This window comes from Dendrobium catenatum, unplaced genomic scaffold, assembly GCF_001605985.2.
Source record: "Dendrobium catenatum unplaced genomic scaffold, ASM160598v2 fragScaff_scaffold_390, whole genome shotgun sequence".
NCBI classification, from domain to species: domain Eukaryota; kingdom Viridiplantae; phylum Streptophyta; class Magnoliopsida; order Asparagales; family Orchidaceae; genus Dendrobium; species Dendrobium catenatum.
In genome coordinates, this window is record NW_021318852.1 from 3,692,905 (window position 1) to 3,717,133 (window position 24,229).

The 24,229-nt window shown below is 35.2% G+C and overlaps 1 protein-coding gene across 5 annotated transcripts in view; it reads right to left on the bottom strand.

Annotated features, from left to right (window-relative positions):
* The window catches only part of LOC110107771 (dol-P-Man:Man(7)GlcNAc(2)-PP-Dol alpha-1,6-mannosyltransferase), a 30,406-nt gene that overhangs the window by 4,392 nt on the left and 1,785 nt on the right, over nt 1–24,229 (bottom strand). For 3 of the 5 annotated variants that reach the window (XM_020838146.2, XM_020838144.2, XM_020838145.2), the window contains 16 exons: nt 24,138–24,223; nt 23,821–23,862; nt 23,656–23,701; nt 17,228–17,314; nt 15,736–15,791; nt 14,324–14,441; nt 13,163–13,221; nt 12,062–12,133; nt 11,600–11,663; nt 11,414–11,517; nt 10,416–10,487; nt 7,766–7,852; nt 7,611–7,678; nt 4,390–4,458; nt 4,238–4,320; nt 8–101 (listed from right to left, as the gene is read on the bottom strand). In XM_020838146.2, coding sequence (XP_020693805.1) covers nt 8–101; nt 4,238–4,320; nt 4,390–4,458; nt 7,611–7,678; nt 7,766–7,852; nt 10,416–10,487; nt 11,414–11,517; nt 11,600–11,663; nt 12,062–12,133; nt 13,163–13,221; nt 14,324–14,441; nt 15,736–15,791; nt 17,228–17,314; nt 23,656–23,701; nt 23,821–23,862; nt 24,138–24,223 — 1,207 coding nt within the window. Of the gene's footprint in view, nt 1–7; nt 102–4,237; nt 4,321–4,389; nt 4,459–7,610; nt 7,679–7,765; nt 7,853–10,415; nt 10,488–11,413; nt 11,518–11,599; nt 11,664–12,061; nt 12,134–13,162; nt 13,222–14,323; nt 14,442–15,735; nt 15,792–17,227; nt 17,315–23,655; nt 23,702–23,820; nt 23,863–24,137; nt 24,224–24,229 lie in introns of those variants that run through there. The other 2 variants (XM_020838147.2, XM_020838149.2) reach the window with 2 other exon arrangements.

Consider the following 24,229-nt stretch of genomic DNA (forward strand, 5'->3'; position numbering starts at 1 on the left):
ACAATACCTCCATGGATATTCCTCAGAGAAGCGGGAAATGCCATTCATTGCCGTGAAAGAGTCTATGTGAACCATCTTAGCTGGTAAATGGCTTGAATCACCTGTAGAAAACAAAATTATCATTTACAATATATATATATATATATATATTGGATAATGCTGAACTCGTCATAACTTGCTAAAAGCTAAATTAAAAGAAGCAAATTTTGTGAAGGTTTAGCCAGAAACTGGCCCAAGAGTTACTTATTAAACACCCTCCCCCTTCCCAACTACTTTAAATAAGTTTGTTTCTGTTGGAATAGTGCAAATTTAAAAAGCTTACTAAACTGGAATGCTAACTTTCAGATAAATCCAACATGCGCTAGAAAGTTACTGATAAGTTAGTTTATTTCTAACCCTGGTCCCAAGATAGTCTTGCAAGTAGTCATCAACTGACATTTGACTGTTTATGAGACTTAAAAAACTCTCCTTAAAATGCTACAGCATGCCTACAAACAACATCGCAAGCAAAGAGCCAAAAAATAAGATGCTAATGAGCCATAAGCAGTGTTGACCACTGGACCCCACAACACACAAGTTGCACGCAAGAAACCGTTCTGTACCTCACAACTCCCATAACAACCCATTGATAGCACAAAAAGAACTCTCCTGCAGTCCTGCTCATGAAACAGATGCTCGCTCTAAATCCGACTTGCATGCAGAAGTCCAGAGGAACAGCCCGCTCTCCCTCTTCCTCATTCACACACAGGTCTTTCACATGCATACACAGGAAGCCGCTCTAGCCGAAGCCCACAGCCGCTCTCATCTCTGCCCACTGGCCTGAACACGAAGCCCCCTCGCACGATCCGACAACCCGCCTGCCCAATCCAGCTGAAACCCAGGCTTGATCCCACCGAACTCCCTCAGACCTGATCCTGCCGAACTCCACCATCTCGATCGAGCAATTTTGCACACTTATATTAAAGCCAGACCTCCTTCTCTAGCCTTCTCTGTAGGCACACAAGAGTCGTTTCCACACGGCTCCAGCCCGACTCCACACGTGAAACCCCAAGCCGAGCTCGACCACTCGTTCCGCGTGCAGCACCCCCACACCTGTGTTTTCCTCCGCAATCCGAACTCATTCCTTTGCTCAACTTCTCTGGTCGAGACTCCTCAGCCTAATATCCAACCCAAGAGCACAGCCCGCTTAATTTCATTTTGCCGTTGGACAAAACCATCTGACCCGATCCCTTATTCCTTCATTAATGTTCGTACGCTAGGTATATATGTATATATATATGTATTATGTAATAAATAAATATATAATAATAATAATAATAATAACAAGCAACATGTACAATCCATTTGAAGACCTGCACTGTTGCATCTTTGATACGGATAGGAATGTATGATTTGAAGCCCCCACACCATTGTATCTTTGATTCAGGAGGGATGAATTCGATTTGAAGTTCTCGTGCAGTTGTATATTTGATACAAGCGAGAAGACAAAGGGCAAGTGTCATCTCAACCTCCCTTCACAGGGAGGGGGTGCCGGGAGGCTGCCGGATTTTTGAGAAAATTTTTATTTTTAAATTCAAAATTAAATAAAATTAATTATGAGCAATAGGTATATCTAATTGGAAGACCTGCGCCATTGCCCTTTTGATCCGGGCAGTATTTTTCAATTTGAAGCCCCCACATCGTTGTGTCTTTGATCTGGGCAGGAAGAATTCGATTTAAAGACGTCACACCGTCATATATTTGATCCAGGCGAGAATAACCAAATGCAAGTGCCTCCCAACCTCTTTTCGTGGGGAGGAGACGCCAGGAGGCTGCTAGATTTTTGAGTAACTAAAAACCTTATAATTAATAAAAATGAATAAATAAAAAAATTTATTTGAAATAATAATAAAAATAAAAAAGGGGGTCCTACATATGCTGATTGTGAGAGGCTAGATATTTCAAAGAATTAGATTTTTCTATCAAGACTTGTGCAGAGTATGGATGCACAAAAAGAGGAGGAAAATAAAAATCTTATTGGGCACTTTGTTCTGGGCAATGTCTAGGAAATGTTAATGCACTTTTAGTTGATTTTTTTTTTCTTTTTTTTTTTTTTTTGACAAAATGGATGTTTAGACAAGCAAAGTTCAGTTGATATTGGCATGCAACGTCATTCCAAAGCGGGAAGGATTTCTTAAGAAAGTTTGGCACATATGATTGGTGTGTCAGAATTCTTACAGATTATGATGCTAGAGACTGTTGTAAAGTTTCCTTCACCTGACTCTCTAAAGAAGAGGATTATTCTTTCAACCAAACCTCCTGAAGAGTATCTTGAAGCTAAGAACTCTAAAGAGGAGTGAATCTCAAAATGGGAAGATATCTAATAAGGAAGAAGAGTTGGGGAAGGAAATCCCAAATCGGAACGCTCAAATTGAATATTATGTGCATGAGGATGGAAAAAGTGACGATGCTAATGAAGAAGAGGGTGATGATTTAGAATTGCAATGAATAATAAATGGATATTTGTTAGACCGGTCCACTGGACCGGTCCAGCCGGTCCGCACGGGACCGGCTCAGACGCGAAATGTCGCGTGATCTCCGCCTCCTGCGGAGATCGAGCGGCCCGACCAGCCCTGGACCGGTCCAGTGGACCGGTCTAACAATATTCTTATGAAAGTGATGTTAGTTGAATTCATAGTCATAGTAAATGGATCATAACTATCTCTTACTCTATCTAATTAGACTCTCTTATGTTTAACATGGTGCCTAGTTGTGCATATATGTCAGAAAGGGCTTAAGATTAATAAATTCTTAAGCTCATAAGCAATTTCAAAATGTAGAAATTGGAAATGTTGGAGGTGTACATCATTATCCTCTTTTTCAAACTATGGACTAATCTTCCCAAGAAATACACCAAATATGTAAATAATGAAAAATCTCAATTACTTGGATAAGTAGGTTCACATAATAAATTTATACATATCTCGCATATGCTCCGATCGTCACATTTGATTCCTAAATCCAATGGTCCAAGAATGTTGTGCAGGTCAAATATTCTAAGTTTCATCCCCCTCCTTGAAGGGATTGGAGTCGACCTGACTTGGATTAACAAACGAATGCCTAATCACAAATCTACTGTAACTCTTCAAATGCTCTCTAAATAAAATTCATCATAAAACATTAAGTCTTCGATTTTAACTTTTGTATAATCATCAATTGTCAAACTCGACCCTCTATTAGTAGGCGAAATGAGTTGGCAAAATTTAAATAACTAATTCTCTGCATTATCATGTTGATATAAAATCAACCAGAGAGGTCAATTTTCAAAGCCTATTAAATTATAAAATCTATCCAAATTTTAAACATTTAAAATAGTCCCAAAATTATTCGTGTATGACCAATTTAATCCCATAATATCACATTTAGTCTCTTGAATATACAAAATTGATCTAAAATAATCCCTCATGTTGTAATTATGATATAAAATTGATTCAAATTTACTCACTTACTTTACAAAATTGATCCCAAATTAGTCCCAAAGGGATCATTCTTGGATCAATTTTGTTAAGTCGATGGACTAAATTAGAGCAACGTTATACTCTGGGCTAAAGCATGCATATATACATATTTGGGAGACTTTTTTAAATTTAACCCATATTTTAAATTTCGTAATATATCAAGAAACAACAAGATTAAAAAAGTATAAGAAGAAAGAAAATAAATAAATAAAAAGCAAGAACAGGTTATCTTAGTATTTTTCAGTCACACCTAGAGTTATCATTAGGTTACTTTTATTAGAGTGTCATCATTAATACAAAAAAGATATATAAAATAATGGACTGACAAGTAATAAGGTAAACCACTAGTTACTACAAAACTTGAAGATAGAACATGCTTTCGTCAGTTACAAAGCAATTCCAACCAGCTAGCTAATGTACATGGAAAACGTTTTTAGAACCTAAAATCGGCAGACAAGTCATCATTAAGAAAAAAAACTGATGCCTATTTCTAACAAGTTCAGATGCTTATTTATAACAAGTTATGACTTCAATCCCATCACTTGCGCTTGGATTAATCAGGGTGAAAGCATATGCGTGCATCTAGATGTCCACAAACATTTTGTGAGTAAAACATTACAGACATATATAAAAATTATTTGAATGTTAGATACAAGGAAAGGGTTGTAAAAACATGGCATACAAATTCTTTAATGATAAATGATTCTGCCATAATAAAAAGTGCGTAAAAAACAACCTACCTATTTGATGAAGAGCATTCAAAGCATATCCACCAGGATAATTATCATAAGATGCCATGAACATTATGGCCGAGCATCCTAGACTACAATCATCAGATTATAAGCATAAACAAATAAAGATCCAATTCAAACCATTAAGCTGATGAGCCAACCTTACAAGCAAAGAGCCAAGCATCATGAGGAACAGCAGCCTCCAAATATTTTTCCTCTGATTATTGTACCTGTAAGGATAGTTATCAGTGTTGAAAGACAAATTTATTTTCCATTAAATGATGTTTAATAATGGATCAAAACTAAGAAACAATTACAGTATAGGAGAAAAGTTTCCTAGTACGTTAAAGTAATCAATAGTTCAATTATTTACACATACGGAATGTGAGATGCTATGTAGCACCGATACTCCTATTTACGAGGCATGCTGTATCGGACACACGTCGGATACAGATACGCCTCCGATACAACATGGATACATGTCGGATATGGCTTTGCCGTGTCCAATTAAAATATTATTTAAATTTGACAGGACACACGTATCGGATACGCGTGCCCTACTAAAAAAACGGAACGGCAATTTGCCCTATTCATTTCGTCTACCCGCTCGATATCTCTATTCATTTAGGTGGCTTAAACATTTCCGCGAGGTAGGTTTTTCGTTTTCACATAGGCGTTCATTGTAGTCGAAGGAGCGGCTCGACGACACGAGCATAGAAACGGAAAAGATCATCCTTCGTCGATGAAGAGGCTCAATGACGCGAGCATTAAAGCCGACAGGATCATCCATCGTCGACAGAGCGGCTCGACGACACGAGCAGTGAAGGTTCGTTTTCTTCATTTTCTTCATCGTAGGCTCGGTACTGGAACCCAGTACCGGAACTCGGTACCGCTCGTTACTAGTCAGTACCTCTCCGCAATGCTCGGTACAATGCTCAGTATCAATGCTCGGTATCGTTCGGTACCGAGGGGTATCGAATGGTACCAAACGGCATCTAGAAACTAGAGAAAGCTTTAAAATTACTCTTACAATAAAAATTTGTAAGAGCATTAATACAAGGAGAGAGAGGAAGAGAATGTGAGAGAGAGAGAGAGAGAAAGAGAGTAATTTTATTTCTCTAGAAGAACAAAACCTTGACTTCCTTTGATTTTGTTCTTGATTCATGGTAAAAGTTGAATTCACAATTATAAAATTCCATATTTTAATTGTAATAGTTAGATTGATATAAATATATGATTAAACTTTATTTCATTTCTTATTTATTTGTGTGCAATATTTTAACAATAATAACCTCTAACTTCAGCTCTGCCAACACAACCATCATCTCAGCATCCTTTGTAGCTATGAGCACAGATTTGGCAATCTCATCAACTTCTTATTTTTTGATCAGGTCTATTTTTGTTGCTTTATTGTTCATGCCTCAAGTACTCCTTCACTTGAAGGAGAAGTATTTTCATTGAATTTTCATCTTCTATAATTGTTTCTAATTTTTAAATTGCATGTAATAATAGAAGAATGAACTATTTTTATTTTTCTTTATATGTCGTGAAATATGATTGTTTATAATTCTTTTAATTTCATGAGAACTAATAGTCAATGAAGAAATTAAAGTAATTTTGTATACTACTAGATTATATTTGAAAATTCGTAGGGAAAGAACAAACAATACCAAAGTTTCTAACATATAGTGATTCATTAAAATAAGCTTAATGAGGAAAAATCAACACATGGGGTAAAAAGCCAACATTATAATATATTAATCATTAATTAAAATAATAAATTAATCTAAGTACTCATAGAATGATTAATTAAAAGATAATTTATGATAATTGGTTTAATAAGTAATTGTAACTTTTATAAAAAATTTAAAAGTTTATGTTAGTAAAGCATAACTTGAATTAATTGTTAGCAATTAATTTATGTGAAATATGATTATGGGTTATTTTGAGCCACGTAGATCAAAAGCAATGATCTTGATCTTCATTTTAGATGTTTTATGACCAAAATTTCATGCAAAGCAAATACTATTTTCTAGTAATTGTAGTTCAACTACAAAACATAAAAATACATACATGCATATACAATAAACTTTGCTTATTTTAAAAACAGAATATTAGTTTTCTCTCAATTTTGTATGTTTGAGCCAACCTTTTTTATGTCCTTTATGCCAAGATCAAGACTTTTCATTTTTAAGTATGATGAGAAGTGTAAAATGAGAATGCTACGATGTATACATGACAGAATATGGAAAATAAAGTAATAAATGATTTTTTAGAGACAATAAGAGTAGTACCTTACCAGGGTAATATAGTAGTCATAAAAAGGTTGGTCTCCACCAATAAATTCTACTATTATCTTGCTTAGTTTTTAAATAACAATATTGGTTATAGAAAATCTGCTTAAAAATATACAATTTGCATGTGTTCTCCCTATTACTTCATAAGCATGGACTAAATTATTAAATAGGTCGTAATATGTGGAAATTACCGTGAGTTCATTTCAAACAATGAAACAAAAGCATAGCATTAGTACTGCTAAACCAAATGTGACACTATTTTATGCTGGTGTGGAAAATTCACAGGGAAGGAAGGGTTGCTTAGATAAAATTCTTCTTCGTAGTAAGGTTGTAGAGAATACAGTAAGGGGAATTTGTCTAGTGAGAGCCAAAGATGCATGAATAAGATTAATAAATAGAATCAATGTAAGAATATAGTAAAGCAATTAATTACTTGGTTATAAGTAGTAAGCACTCACTTACACTAGAGTTCAATGCTTACTAGATAAGAAATAGAGACAAATGAATTATAATGATAAATCACAAATACCTGGCATAAAGCTATTTATGAAGACAATTGTCATCAATTTCACCCGCCCATAAAAATAACATCACGAGATAGGGTTTCATCAATTTTATAATATTAACATGAATTATAAATGGACAAAAAAAATGAAGGAGAACAAGCAACTTACCAATTCATCATCAAAAGCTTCATTTTATCCATGTTTTTACTAAATTCGAATCATCATAGTTTAAACAACACAATCACTTCATATATGACATACTATCTGCCTCAAAAACTTCTGATACGAAAAACTTTTGATACGCCTAAATCATAATTAGATCATCGTAAACATGAACTAAGGTTCTCCTCTAGCTTTTCTAAATGGACAATTTAGCCTGGCATTTGAAAGCCAAAAACATAGAAATAAACAATGGAATAAAAAAGATTTAAAATACCTGCACATGCAATTTTACAAGCATGCATGCATGCATAAAATAAGGTGCATAATCATTATGTGATCAACGAAAGAAAGCTCTTTGAGTTTCCAAAAATTTCACAAAGTTTAACGAAAAAATATACAGTATTTAAAGGTGCGTACACTCTACTGGCAGCAATTGCAGCCGATACATTGAAAATTGGAACAGAGCCAATGATGAAACGAAGTTCCTGAAGAATCCAAAATTAACACAAGCTTATCTTAATACAATGAATGAGCTAATAATAAATCATCAAAACATCAGCTATGCAAATAACCTTGTGTGGGAGTTTGGAATAAAGCAAAACAAATGAGAAAACTGGAGCAAAGTATCTGATCATTCTCCTGTCAAGTAACACTCCTAGCTGCGAAGTAAAAAAATAAATAAAATATTAAAAATCATTTTTTTTAGTGCCAAAAAATGTCAGTATTAAAAATAAGATGAGAAAATAGGTGACTTCTTTCATTTGTGGAGTGCTCAACAAGTTGGTGAATTTCAAATAAAACATGATAAAATCTTCTAATTTTACAAGAATAGTGGTATTGCTTGGTAAATCTCTAGGCAACTAAAAGATAGTTAACAAATGAAGTTATTAGTAGGACATTACGAAATTATTGCACAAATTCTATTTCATCATATCTTTAAATAACAATGTGTGAATTGAAAAAAAAAACTTATTATCTGGAATTCAAAACAAATATAGAATTAGATTAATTTTATCTATAAAATATTTAAATTATTATTATCTTCATGAAAAAAAATCAAGCTAAAATAAATCTTACACAAATATTATTGATACATCATCAAGAATCGTCTTGATCGTGCATGAATCTTGAGGCATATTCCAAGTATGTAAATTAGGCATGATCTAAACTCCAATTTCAACAAACTTATAGTCAAACTGAATGCCTCGAAGAGACGAGCCCAATGACACCAAAATCGGTCCAATCCGAGCCCAAATGGATCCAAATCGGTGGCCCAAAGTTTATTTCGAAGGTTCAAAGCCTAAATTGGATGACCAAACGATATCCAAATATAACATGCTTATAGTCGAATCGAGCGACTTGCCGAGACGATCCAACAAACCCAAGATCGCTTAATTCTGAAATCAAATTTGCCCACCCCCCCCCCCCCTGCCCCCCCCCCCCCCCAAAATATTCTCCATATTTACGGGGCATGTCACTTTCAAAAATTTATAAATAGACCCCCACTCTCTACATGAAAGAGGACCTTTGGCTGGAGATTAGAGAGAGCTTTGAGGCTTCAAGAACTCCAGCACCACCGTCGGCAAACCTCCATCGACCGTCGCCGAACCACTACCCGGCCGCCGACTGCAGTTGAACTTTCACCCGACCATCGTCGGAGCACCGTCTGGCCGCCGACCGTTGTCGGACTACCACCCGGCCGTACACCGCCATCAGACTTTTACACAACCGTCACCGAACCACCGCCCAGTTGTTGACCTCCACCGAACTACCTCCTGTCTGCCGATCGCAGCCAGACCTCCAACAGGTTGTCGATTGCCGCTGGACTTTCGCTCGACTAAAGTCGGACTGCCTTCCGGCCGCCGACCTTCACCACCTATCAACTATGATCCCTCGAACCACCATCGCCCGCCGACTACAGTCCTTCTTAGGGTTGTCAAAATCGAGTTACGGGTCGGGTTCGGGTCCAACCCGAAACTAACCCAGCACTGTTCGACCGACCCGTTTTTTCAAACCTGACCCACATTGTGTCGGGAAGGTAATTTCTCTGTTTCGTGCACTCTTCATAGTTGTTCGACTTCCCTCCTTGGACGACGTTCCATTCCAATCGGATCGAAAGTTACAACATTTTGTTCGGAAGCAACGACGGGAGTTCACTCGCTGTCAATCAATTTGTGAAGGTAACTTTCTCCCTTTCGAATACTCTTCGTAGTTGTTCGACTTCGCTCCTTGGATGACGTTCCCTTCCAATCGGATCAAAAGTTACAACATTTTGATCGGAAGCAACGACGGGAGTTTGCTCGCTGTCTGTGAAGGTAACTTTCTCCCTTTCATATACTCTTCATAGCTGTTCGACTTCGTTCCTTGGACGATGTTCCCTTCCAATTGGATCGGAAGTTACAACATTCTGATCGGAACTCGGAAGCAACGACGGGAGTTCGCTCGCTATTTGTGAAGGTAACTTTCTCCCTTTTGTGCGCTCTTTTGTAGCTATTCGACTTCGCTCCTTGGACAACATTCCCTTCCAATCGGATTAGAAGTTACAACATTTTGATCGGAAGCAATGACGGGAGTTCGCTTGCTATCTGCGAAGGTAACTTTCCAAATCCCGTAAAAAAGCCGAACTGAACTACAGGATTCGGGTCAAAACTGGGTCATTCTCTGGTTTCTGAGTCAACCCGAACCCGACACGGAATTCTAAACAAGTCAAAAATCAGGAAGTGAACCTGAAATTTTCGTGTCGGATTCGAGTCGAGTTTTCGGGTCGTGTCAATTTTTGACACCACTAGTCCTAATCACCATCATCCGCCGACTATGGATGAGTGGCTTTACTCTTAGAGACAAAATGCAAAATGAGTATATATATGAAAATGTTGGTCTAGCACCAGTGGCAGATAAGACTAAATGGAGTTGCCTTAGATCATTTGGTCACATAAAATGACAGCCTTCCAATTACCTGATTTTGATAGAAGATACATTAGATCTGACCTATGTCAAGAAAGGTAGAGTTAGATCAAAAAAACTTGGTTAAAAAGTATTAGAAATGACCTTTCTTTATGAGATTTAAATGGCAATTTGATTCTTAATAGGACACAATGAAGACAAATGATTTATAAAATCGATCTCATGTAGTGGGATAAGACATAGACGTTGTTGTAAGCTAAAATCTATAGCATAAAAAAATGGAAGGAAACAATCAGATTTTGTTATTTTAAAACTTACCAAGCTTAAAGGATATGCTGCCAAAAGAGAGCGGGGAAGCGCCGAAGTGAAGTACCAATGAAATGCATGTGTCTAAATCACAAGATCAAGGACAAAAAAAATTGCATTTGAACACAGTAAGTAAAATTAATCTTTTATCGAGTTTATAAAGAAATGAAAAAAAATGCATTACGAAATAAGTAAACTGATACTTCTCAAAATCAAGATACACATGTAATACGTTGCAAAGGCGACTTTTATGCTAAAGCTATCAGAATTGCTAAAGGATATTCGGTTGCTGAGTTCAGAAATTGAAGAAATTTTGAACTCCAAAACCCTAAACTTCAAAACCAAAACTTCTTACTGACCATTTCACACCGAAAGCTTCTCACGGAAATTAGAAAAGTGTTTATATTGTTCAAAACAATAGTTGTCTACCCCAAAACAATAACGATATTCATTTACCAGGATTGCATCATTATCAAAAGCCAGTATTCCTCACATAACGTGAAAAGTTGCAAAAGGATAATACTTTTCTGCTGTTGGACAGAAAATGCATGTTTAACTAGATATGGACCTGAGTAAGAAATGATGCAGCCACAAAAACAAGTAGTCTAGGGTAAAATAAGATGGAAAATAAGTCTCACAATTGAGGAATTCTAATTATCATCTCTCTTATTTCAAAAGACGTGATAGACAGAACATCCGAGCAACACCTTAAGAAAGCAATTTAAAAGTCATGTACAAAAAAGGTTACCAATCATACAGACTTGGAATGCCCAACTTGTATAAACCTATAAAATTTACAATAAAAAACTTCAGAAAAGAAAATATCGAATAGCATATAACTAGAAATTACAATAAATAATGAAGGTAGAATGAAAAAATGCACAGCATAGCAGCAGAATGTGACCAGCATATGCATATAGGTTCAACTTTACATGAAGTTCCTGTGATTATACCAAACAAGCCTGCGTGCAATGGAAGCTAATGACTCTATTATAACAAGTAAAGGATACACCCCATTCTGAACTCCTATTCAACACAGAGTTAAACCAGAAAACTTCCAGTTCAGGCCACAATATTCTCTGCCAAAATATTGAGTCAACCAACAAAGTAAAACCTGCAAGTAAATCACATAACAGTAAGGCATGTCAAAATGCACGGCGATTATTTATATATCCAGCACTGCCTCAAAAACTCACCTATGCATAACACTGCAGTGTTTACGCAGCATTTTATTGATTGCAACAATGAAATCGATTTACTCTGAAAAAATTAGCTAAAGCAACAAATCATGAGAATTCATAAGATAATTAAGTAGTCACAAAGCTGCAGAAGTAAGAGTTAGGATCAAAATGCTGAAAGCAAAATATCATACAAAATGGTAGATAAAAATTCATAAGAAAAGGAACATAACCTTATCAATAACAAATTAACATGAATTGATAAGGAACTAGTAGACAATGATGAGAATGTAAAAAAGACAACGCAAAAAAAAAAAAAGTTAAATAGCAATCACAAAGGGTTCAATTATAAAGAGTAATTGGCAGAAATGTTTTTTTATAAATAAGACTCAAAATCTATTTCTTAAAGATTATAACATTTAATAAATAAATGAGCACTTATTTAATAATAGGAGACCAAATAGATTCAACTATCCGTACCAGCAAAAGCTCTATGGCAATAGGTAAAAAGAGAAGCACTGTATCGCATCTAAATATGGCTGTTGCTGCAATCTGTCAAAGAAACAGACATGCTATGAGATAGAAGCCTGACAAAAGCCTGCAAGAAAAGTACATTTGCCTTGAAAACTTTTTTTTTTTTGCCTTGAAGACTTACCAAGTGATTAGTCTCTAAAATGGCATTCTCAAAAACATCCGTTAAGAAAACTGTGCACATTATACTAGAGAATTATATTCCCATTCTGAAAGGTGCACACCTTTCCTGTTATTAACCTCTAAAACTAGCCGGGAACTTTATGAAAAAAAAAATGTATTAAAGCAAATGTAGATAATGAAAGAGAGTCATGGCAACCATAATATGCTCAACTACCAACCACAATACAAGTCATTCAACCCCAAAGACTCCTACTCAACCCGGGTCACCAGCATATCATTATCATCATCAACATTATCATTAGCTTTATCCCAACTATTTGAGCTGGTCTTCTGAATCCTTCACCAGTCATTTCTATCAAGAGTTGCACGTATTATTAAATCTTAGTTATGGTTCATGTGTGTTTCATAACTATATCTTTGGTCTATTTTATAAACCCACAACGATAAAAAAAAAAAGAAAAAAAGATGGACTAAGCAACAAAATCACAAAAAAATGGTTATATCGCCATGCATTCTATACATTTGATGTAGCACTCCCATCTTCAACTAGAACTATTAACTTCTTGGTGGTTCTCTTCTTCATGTTGCCTAGTCTGCTTGACTGTTTATACATTTCTCGATTTTCTTTCTATTAGCACTAGAAACTACACACTTACAAGCTTTTCTCAAGAATGCTTCTTAGTGCATCCTGCACATAATGTGTATAGATGATATAAAAAATACTTTAGTTAATAAAAATGCTGCTTCGCTTTGCCTTTTAAAGAAAAAAGAATCCTTACTCATTGATTGGCACTTAATGCTATAAAAATACTAATAAAAAGAATAACAGTAATAAAAAAACTCTTTCTGATCTTGCCAAAAGAATATTGTTTGGGCGTTAAACAAGCAAATCAATGGTGAAAGAGGAAAACAAAAAAAGGAGCATACCAAGCATTTCAAAGTACTTGTGGCATTTCCCTCAAACCAAAATCCATATGCCAAGTTAACTGCAAGATTTAACAACAAAAAATAGCAAACAATTTTTTGACAATTCAGCAGGTTTTAGGAAAAAAAAACCATTCATTCTTCTGTTATGCCATTATAAGTTCAAAAAGCATACATTCAAAGAGGAGATGGCTTTGTTTTAATGAGTGTGATTTACAGGAGAGCAGGACACAATTTTGATAACATTAAAACATGCAAGAAAAATCAGTGCTTTTTCATGCATCGTGAACTATGAAAAAGGAAAATCAACTATATCTGTATACTTTAGTAGTTATTGACATAAAAAATTTATCATAATGAACAAGAAGTTTCCATATGAAAGCTCGTTCAGTTGGTATTCTTCCAAAAACATGAGCAGAACTCTGTTTAAAAAACTTATTCACAGCTCTAAGCCATAAGGTGCACCTATATTTAGCTATATGAGTTTTTTTAAGTTTATGCATGTAGTAGCATAAGGAATCTGAATTAGATAAAGTGCAACCCAAGAACGAGCAAATAACCTCGTAGATAAGCCAAGCAATAATCAAATCATCATTACAATAATCTCAGTCAAACACCTGCTCTGGAGATTTGCTAGCAACTACTCCAGACAAGTGATTGCAAAAACAATCACTACATTCCAACAATAATCCATGTTAAAACTTTCATATTGTAATGATGAATCAGTTATATTAATTTGAGATGCTCTTATCATTAATGTCAATTGTCATAGAAAGCTCAGGTGCTCCAACTTCTTAGTTCAAATCATAGTGTAGCAAACCACAGCTCCGTGATGCAGAAAATGCAAAAGAAACAAATCCAATATTAGTTTATTCCAACAATGACCTCTACAGGTAAGAAGGCCAAGGCCGTCAACAGGAGTTACCCTTCAAAGTTTAAATAGATTACACAACGAAAAGAAAGATGATAAATCTATGGTAAGAATGTGAATATCACTTGAACCTCAAGAATGTTTTTCTTAGTTACACGCCAATTTACCATTGAAATAGGAACAATTAGTGAAAGTTGTCCATAAAAGCAGCTTCTATATCGTATTTAGTACAACATGCATAAAATCTACAATCACCTATGCAGAAGATGCCCAACTGAGAAAAAAATCATCACCTAAAACAAAAGCCAATATGTTTGGCAGAGGGCGTGTTGAGTAGAACAGCAGATGAAATTGCATAGCAGTTAATATAGCAAAGAATGCTTCTACATGTAAACCAAATTTCCTTCTAACCTGCAGAAGCATAAATCAGTCACAAGCAGTACACTAACAAACTAAGTAAATCGACAAAAGAAGCACAAAGATAATAAATCAAATGCATATTACTCCATTAACATCGATGGCAAACTATATCAATCCTAAACTATAAATTGGTACTTGCAGCCTAACCAATTAAAGCTTTTTAACAACAACAACATCATCAAGCCTTTATCCCACTACAAGCTACATGAATCATTTTTCTCCATTATGTTCGGGTAAGAGTCAAATTCTTATTTAAATTTAATAAAGAAATGTCATTTCTAATATTTTCTAACCAAATCTTTTTAGGTCTACCTCTACCTTTCTTAACATAGGTTAAATCTAATGCATCTACTCTCTTAACCGGGTCATCGGAAGGCTGCCAATCTATGTGACCAAACCATCTAAAATGACTCTCTCTAATCTTATCTGCCACTGGAGCCACTCCAACCTTTTCACGTATATGCCATTTGATATCCTGTCTCTAAGAGTAAAGCCATTCATCCACCTGAGCATCCTCATCTCAGCAACACTTAACATAATATTATGCTTCTCTTTTAATGTCCAACATTATGCACCATAAAGCAATACTGGTCTAACCACCATCTTATAGAAATTTCCCTTAAGTTTGAGTGGTATTTTCTATCACACAACAAGCCCGATGCATTCCTCCACTTCATCCATCGAACTTGAATTCTACTAATAATATCCCCATTTCTTTCATGATCACTCTGAACAATAGACCAAAAATATTTAAACTATGTACTCTTATTAATGACTAGATCACTCAAAGTCACAAAACCCCGACTAGATCTATTACTACTAAAATTAAACTGCATATATTCGGTTTTAGATCTACTTAAACGAAAACCTTTAGACTCTAAAGTTGACCTCCATAATTCAAGTTTACCTTATGAAAGCTTTTTAAAAGCAATATATATATATATATATATATTTATTTCCAACTTTTCAAAAACCAATTATTTCCTCACAGCTTTAGAAAGACATCTGGAATTCTCATTTTTAACAAATAATTTGTTTCATGCTTTTCATATGATACAGTCAGCCGTGCAGTGAGTGGCTAAAAGTTAAATTTAATGATATAGTTGTCAATCACTAGAGCGTAGCTTGCATTCCATAACAATCAAGGCTTCTACTGAGGTAATAATTGTAAGGCATGCTAACTTAATAGAATAACAAAAAGAACGATTAGAAAGTCATGATAAACCCTTGTCAACAATGAAGTTTGGGATTTGAAAATGTTGATTTTGGGAAAAGAAAAAGGTACCTGAATCCTAAAGAATCTCAAAGCTGACAACACCAAGCAACCTAACACCAAGCGTACTGGAAACAACATAAAAGTAAAAAAATCATCAACTTCCTTGAAAAGCAGATTACTCATGTTTTGTAATTAAAAAGTACAGAAAAACATTCACGAGGGAAATTGCTCAACTGTGCGTGTACACCAATCATCCTTTAAACTCGCAAGTTCAACAGATCATAGAAGACGTACTACTATTCAGCAATAAAACTCATCAATTTAAAAGAATAGTTTACTAACAAAGCAAGTAACTCATGTTTTGTACTAAAAATAGGACAACCGTCGAAGTATATTAACCATCATTATAAATAAAATATTCCAGAAGCCTCTAAAATTCAATAGATATACACGAAATGCACAACTATCCAACATTAAAAAGCATGAATGCAGAAACAATAAGAAAAAGAATGCAAATAACTAGGGACGGGGAAACACAAACGTTAATGCAGCAAAAGGTTAAAAATACTTTAATTGTTAACCTACTTATTTAATTCAAAAGTAGACCATAAATGATCATGAGAACATTCCATACCGAACACAACAAAAGAAAGAACCTAAACTAAACTTCAATCATGAATCGTCATGATCAGCAAAACTTAAATACAACTTTTTTAGACATTTCTTGCAATCATCCCCACCATCTTCTTAGAGATTTTTCACCTCGCACACTAAACAATGCTACTAATGCCTCCTTAACATCAGAAGAAGCTCAAATACGTGCAAATATCTCCACATGCTCATCTTGTAAATTGATAACTTTCCATCTTAGACTAATTTACATGATACTAACATTTCTTCCAACTTGAATATATCCTTCCAAATTTAGGCTTCGTTTGGGACGGCTTTTTTACTGCTTCATAAAGCAACTTTTTAGAACAAAAATTATTTTTTTCTACAAGAAAGCTGATTTAAGAAGCATAAAGAAAGCCGTCCCAAACGAAGCCTTAAAGACATGGTAAAAGCCACAACCATCTCTCCAATGGTTATCATGACATGTTTTCTATTATTAAGGTCTAACCAATTATTGAACTTGTAAAAATGTTATTCGTGGATAATTAAAAAAGTGCTAAACTTCATAGCGTTCAGTACGTTCTAGCTCTCTTCTGAGTTATTAGTGGGAAAGGAAAAGGCTCCCTTCAGTGGCTTGAAAGAACAAATTTGAAATAATTTAAGGTGCCTGAGCACATTAAACAGTGAAACCAAGAAAAGTTGAAAAATAAGGACAAAGTTTGTATTATATAATTTTGAAGCTGCAAAACTTACAATCAAAGGCAATCCAAAATAGTAAATGCACAATAGAATTATATATATATGTGTGTGTGTGTGTGTGTGTGAGAGAGAGAGAGAGAGAGAGAGAGAGATTTGGCATGAGAAACCTATAACAACACGCAAAAAATAGTGACATATAAGCCATATTAACAGCTAATGTAGCAATTCGATGATGTAATTTAAATTGTACCTGTAAGTAGACTATAGATCTTTGCTGCATGAAACAATTGCATCATTGCAATCACCGGTGATGCTAGAATTGACACAACAATAGCCCCTGCATAAATGATATGAAAAATAGCAGCATCGCTAATGTTTATCATGAAAATGGTTAAGAGAAATATAAGTTCCTTGGCAAATCAGTCTGAACCAATTTCTATACAAATAAAAACAACAACAACATCAAGCCTTCATCCCACCACGTGGAATAGGCTACATGAATCTTTTTTCTCCATTATATCATGTTAAGAATCAAATTCTCATTTAAATCTAATAAATAAATGTCATTTCTAGTATTTTCTAACCAAGTTTTTGTTAAGTCTATATCTACCTTTCTTAACATAAGCTAAATCTAATACATCTACTCTTCCAACCAGGTCATCAGAAGGCCGCCATTTTATATGACCAAACCATCTAAGGAGACTCTCTCTAATCTTATCTTCCACTAGAGATACACCAACCTTTTCACATATATGTTCATTACGTATCATATCTCTAAGAGTAAAGCTACTCATCCACCTGAGCATCCTCATCTCTGCAAAACTTAACTTAATATTAAGCTTCTATTTTAATGGCCAACATTCAGCGCCATAAAGCATAGCAGGTCTCACCACCATCTTATAGAATTTTCCCTTAAGTTTGAGGGGAAATTATATAACACAATAAGCCTAATGCATTCCTCCACTTCAACCATCCAACTTGAATTCTACTAATAATATTCCCGTCCATTTCACCATCACTCTGAACAATAGACCTAAGATATCTAAAACGTGTACTCTTATTAATGATTTGATCGCCCAAAGTCACAATACCCCCACTAGATCTATTACTACTAAAATCACACTCTATATATTTGGTTTTAGATCTACTCAAACGTAAACCTTTGGACTTTAAGGTTGACCTCCATAATTCAAATTTACCTTCAACTCCCTCTCTAGTGTTATCAATAAGAAGATTATCATTAGCAAAAAGCATACATCAAGTACAACCTCTTGCAAATGTCTAGTGAGAACTTCCATGACTAAAGCAAAAATATATGGGCTTAAGGTTGATCCTTGAAGTAATCCAACTTAAATAGGAAAATACTTGGTCAAACCACCTTGTGTTTGAACACAAGTAACAGCTCTTGCATGCATATCCTTAATGACTTAAATATAAGTATTATTAACCTCTTTCTTTTCTAGAACCCTCCACAACACTTCTCTTGGAATTTTATCATATGCATTCTCTAAATCAATAAATATCATATGTAGATTCATTTTATTCTCTCTAAACTTCTCCATCAAACCTCTCAATAAATGTATAGCTTCCATAGTAGAACTACACATCATGAATCCAAATTGATTTTGAGAAACATTAGTATCACGTCGTAACCTATACTCCAGAACTCTCTCTCATAGTTTTAAAGTAAAACACATCAACTTAATTCCTCTATAATTCGCACAATCTTTTGCATCACCTTTATTTTTAAAAATATGAATCAACACACTCATTCTCCACTCATCTGGCATCTTTTTAGTCTTCAAAATAATATTAAAAAGTTTAGTAAGCCAAGAAATTCCTTCATCCCCTAAGCATTTCTACACCCTATTGGAATATCATTAAGTCCAACAATTTTTCCACACTTCATTTTTTTCTTAAAATCCTCTCTATCTTAAGTTTTACTAATACATCAATAAAAATAAAATCTTTATTTTGATTTAGGATGCTAAGGTTATTAAAGTCAATCATATTCTCATAATCTTCATTGAAAAGCTTAGCAAAATATCACACCTACCTTTGTTGAATATCATCTTCTAATAAAAGCTATTTTTTATCTTCATCCTTAATGTACTTCACTTGAACTAAATCCTTACTAATCATTTCTCTTTATTTGGCTAACTTATCCATATATCTTTCGTCCCCTTTAGTATCTAATATAGTATATAAATCACTAAAAGCTAAAATATTTGCATCGCATATTGCGTTCTTAGACTTCTTACGAGCTGATAGACCGGTCCAAGATGGGCCGGTCTAGCCAGCTCCTGGTTTATTCAAAGATGGCTATAGGAGTCGACGGCCCCCTTGTGAGGCCTATTCCTTGATGGCAATTTCAAATTGAAGGGGGGAAGTTTAGGAAGGAAATTAGTCTTGGAATGGCTGTTTAGTAATTATGCTTTTATTTGTACTCTTTAAATAAGAGGGCAAGGGTTAGGGTTAGGGTTATGTGATATTTTGTTGTTTTGAGTTTTCTCTTAGGTTGTTTGGGCTCTAGCCACCGGCTAGAGATTGGGAGAGCCGGAGCTTCCTCTAGAATTGAAGATACATAGTATATTGCTTGTTTTCTTCTACTTTTCATCTATTATCAAGTTTCCCAAGTGTTTTGCCAAGGAATTTATCCCAAAATATGTTTGAATCTTGCTGAAATTCTAAATTTCAGACAAGGTTTTCTCAATTCCTGCACTTGTTTCTTATCAAATTGGTATCATAGCACTTTCTTGGGTGGAAAAATAAGTTTTGGTTGTTGTTTTTGCAATTGGAACCTAGATCTAATTTATGGAAGCAAAGAAGATAGATGTGTTGGAAGGTGAGATGGAACAACTCAAGGCCGGAGCAAAGGAAAAATATTCTGGGGTGGAGGGAATACTCTCGGCCATCAAGAACCGCTTCGGGAACTTTGAAGAGATGATGAAAAAGATGCTTGAGATGCAATCGAAAGCATCACCAACGATTCCTAGGGTGAAACCACGAGGAAAAGAGATTCGGGAGGACAACGATGAATTGGAAAGTATTTTCCATCGAGGATTACTACATGGAGCCCTGTTGGTGGGACAATTGGGTTATTTCGATGAGAGGACAGCGAGGAGGAAGGAAGTTGACCATTTTGGGAGATTATCCGGGCATGGGGAGAGGTTGGATGGATAAGGGCATGGTTGGGGAAGAAACAAAGGGGGTATGGATGCGATGGTAAGGAAGCTAAAGATGGCGGTCTTTGAAGAGGAGGATGTTCAAGGTTGGGTTTACCGGGTGGAATGTTACTTTGCCATCAATGAGCTGACGGAAAAGAAAAAACTCATAGCGGTGAGTCTATGTTTGGAAGGGAAAACCCTAGCTTGATTCCAATGGAGGGAGGCTAGGTATATGATGTACTCATGGGGAGAATTTAAGGAGTATTTGTTGGAACGTTTTCGAACCATCCAGGAAGGAGACCTCCACGAGCAAATCTATGCCCTAGCTCAAGAGAGGATCGTTATGGAATACTAGGAGAAGTTTGAGCTGCTCCCAGGGAGATTGAGGGGAATCTATGAGGAAGGACTGGAGGGGAATTTCATGAAGGGGCTTCGGAAGGACATACAGACAGAGTTTAGGGAATTGAAGCCTAGGGGGATGAGACAGACAATGGAGCATGTTCAGAGGGTGGAGGAAAAATATATGAGGGAAAATGCCAGCATAAGCAACATCATGGGAGGGGCCTACCAAAGTACCTCTACTACTCTAGCACCCAGAACCCAGAAACTATCCTCCCAGAGAGAATCTCCAAGGGAGAAGAGCGATAGAGTTTGCTCGAGGGCAATTTCAAGCGACTCACAGAGGCGGAGGTGCAGGATAAGCGGACGAAGGGGTTATGTTTCAAATCTGATGAAAAGTACATACTGGGGCATAGGTGTAAGGATCGAACTCTTCAGGTTCTCACTGTCTATGATGACAAGGAAACTTAGGAGGGAGGTGGGAGTGAGGTATCGGCAGAGGAGGACAAACTGCATTTGGACATGGCTAAGGTTTCTTTGAGCTCAATAGTGGGATTTACCCTGAATCATACTATGAAGGTGAAAGGAGAAATAGCTGATAAGGAAGTAGCGGTGCTGATAGACAGTGGGATCACCTACAATTTCATCTCCAACCATATCATAGACCAATTGGGGTTGAAACTGGTAGACACAGGGAGATATGGGGTGATGATAGGGACAAGGAATATGGAGACTAGCAAAGGATTATGTAGGAGAGTGGTCTAGACCATACAAGGGATCCAAGTGATGTAGGATTTTCTTCCATTGGTGATGGGGAGCATTGATGTTATCCTAGGAAAGAGATGGCTGCAGACATTGGGGGATGCTAACAATGGAGCTGATGGTGGTAGGGAGGATGTTGATTAAAAGAGATGCAGGACTCTCCAAAGCAATGGTGTCACTAAAAATCATGGTAAGGACCATACAGGAGGTAGGACAAGAATTCCTGGTGGAGCTACAGAGTTTGGAGGGGATCATAGGGGAGGAAGGAGGGTACATCCCTCATTCTGTACAACCAGTTCTACAGCAGTTCCTGGAGGCTTTCTAGCCACCTTAGGGATTGCCACCATAGAAGGGACAGGACCATGCCATCACACTAAGGGACGGGTATTACCAATCAGTATTACCACAAAATTAAGAATGATGAGATTGAAAAGCTGATCTAAGAGATATTGGAGGCAGGGATCATCAGGCCAAGCATGAGCCCTTTTGCTAGCCCAGTTCTACTGGTCAAGAAGAAGGATGAAAGTTGGAAATTTTGCGTGGATTATCAGGCCCTGAATAAGGAGACTGTGCCAGATAAGTTTCTTATTCTGTTGATAGATGAGTTGCTAAATGAGCTTTGTGGAGCGGCGGCATACACGAATGTAGATCTAAAGTCCGGATACCATCAAATCTGGATGAGAGAGGAGGACGTTCTGAAAACAACTTTCAGGACACATAAGGGACACTATGAATTCTTGGTGATGCTGTTTGGTCTCACCAATGCCCCTGCTACTTTTTAGTCCCTGATGATAGCATATGGTATGTATATTTGCTAATATTTGTTAATATTTGTAACACTGCTTTATATTGAATATAAATAATAAAATAACCTTTATTAGAGTATAATACACATTAAATGTGAATATATCCTATTGAACTTCAAGTATGTACAAACTTATATGAAAATAAAATAAAATAATGAAAGAAATGTACTAAAAGGAATGTATATGCATATAAATGAAGGAGTTCACCCACTTATGGTATAGGCTATGAAAGCAATGTTACCATCATTAAAAAATGAAAAAGTGGAAAAGAAAATGAAAATATTTGTGCCTTAATTGATCCAACATATGACGCTCTTGAAATGAATGGCATATTAAAAGTTATAACCTAATAATTACATCATAAAAGAATGTTTTTTGTAAAATGATGTTTTTTTTATCTTATCAGTGTTCATGTTTAAATTATTTTAAATGAAAATTTTAATAATTATATAAGATAATAAATATATTATATATATAATTTTTTTATTGATATATAGAGTTGTAACTAACCACTAAGTTGATGATGGAAACTTAACCCATTAAATTAAATAGTTCAGATAAAGCTCCTCTAGATTAGAAGGCTGATAGAGAAGGTTTTATGCGCAAAAGAAGCAGAGTGAATGAGAATAAATATGAATTGAATTACATATGTTCAAATTTATGATTGATAATTAGTGGCTCTTTTTAAAGTTTTGGATGATAGTTTATTAGATTTTTTTTCATAGTTTGAAAGGAATTAAATCAACATCTGACTGTTGTTCCTGGCTTGGTATTCCAAGTACTCGGGCCAATTGGTGACATGAGCCGGGTGGGTTATCCATTAAGTAAAGGTTTTTTATCCCAATCTGTTAAATTATAATTATACTAGTAATAATAATAATAATGATTCAGTAAAAGATAATATGAAAACTTATAATTACAAAATATTAATTAATAAACAGTAGAAATTAAGACATTGATTACATCATTAGAATAAAACAAGTGAATGGCAAATTCATAATCAATCCTCACAAGTAGTCAATTTTAATTTTATGACACTTATTAAAATTAATTGTAAAACTATTATTCAATAATCACATGTAAATAAGAAATTAGTTAGCTAACAAAATTAGTATCATAATCACCACAAATGATATTTATTTAATAGTAATTGTACTTATGCCACTATTACATGTAAATAAATTACAATAGAATAGGTGCCATTAACTAGTGAACAGATTAATTTGAGATTGAGACACAATAAGTTTGTCATAACATAACTAATAATTAATTAGGAATCAACTCAGATCTCTACCCATCTATTTTGAGCTTCCATAATCACACCACAGGCAAAATTAAGTGACATTTCAAGTGTCCACAAGTTGATTGTATGATTATGTGATTTAAGATTGAGCAGAGATTAGTAAATTAAAAATAACAATTAATTGCCTAATCATTCTAAACAAACAATTCCTTAGGGTTTGAACACAACACGCATATATTGCATGGAAAGTAGCATCTTTAATATTATAAGAAGACTAAAATGAAGATAATGCAGCAATGAAGCAAATGTTAGGCCCATATCCAGTAAATGAGTTCAATTCACAAAGCAAGGAATAGTTTACCTGTGAATGTACGAGGAACAACGCCAGGAAATTCAAGGTGATCGTACTGTAACAAAAAAGTTAACTTATCAAACACCATACACATCCAACCAATATCAAGTAAAAATTGTTTTTTTTTTTTTTTTGTTTTGAACTAAAAGTTGCACAAGAAATGGCAGCACTGACCCTGTCTATATGCTGTCGGTGATACAGTAAATCATGCATTGCCTAATAACATACAGAAGCATGGAGTTAGTTTATACTTTGTGAATGATAATTTGTAAATAGAGAAATCAAATCAGTTTTCAGCATCAAATTCACAATTGGGCGGCTGAAATTTTCTGGCCAAGTCCATTGATTCATATATAATTATTTTAATAGCATTGGTAGCAATATATTGACATAATCAGCTAAGTTTCTAAAATTAACATTTTTTTAAACAAAAAATGAAGCAACAATCATATAATTTAGATGGTCAGATGCAATGACAATAAGTTTCATACCTGGACATTGAAGCTTTCTTCGACTTTGGTGTAGGGAACAATGATTAGGTAGAAGGCAGCAATTGCTCCTAGAAGTAGATCCCATCCTGCAA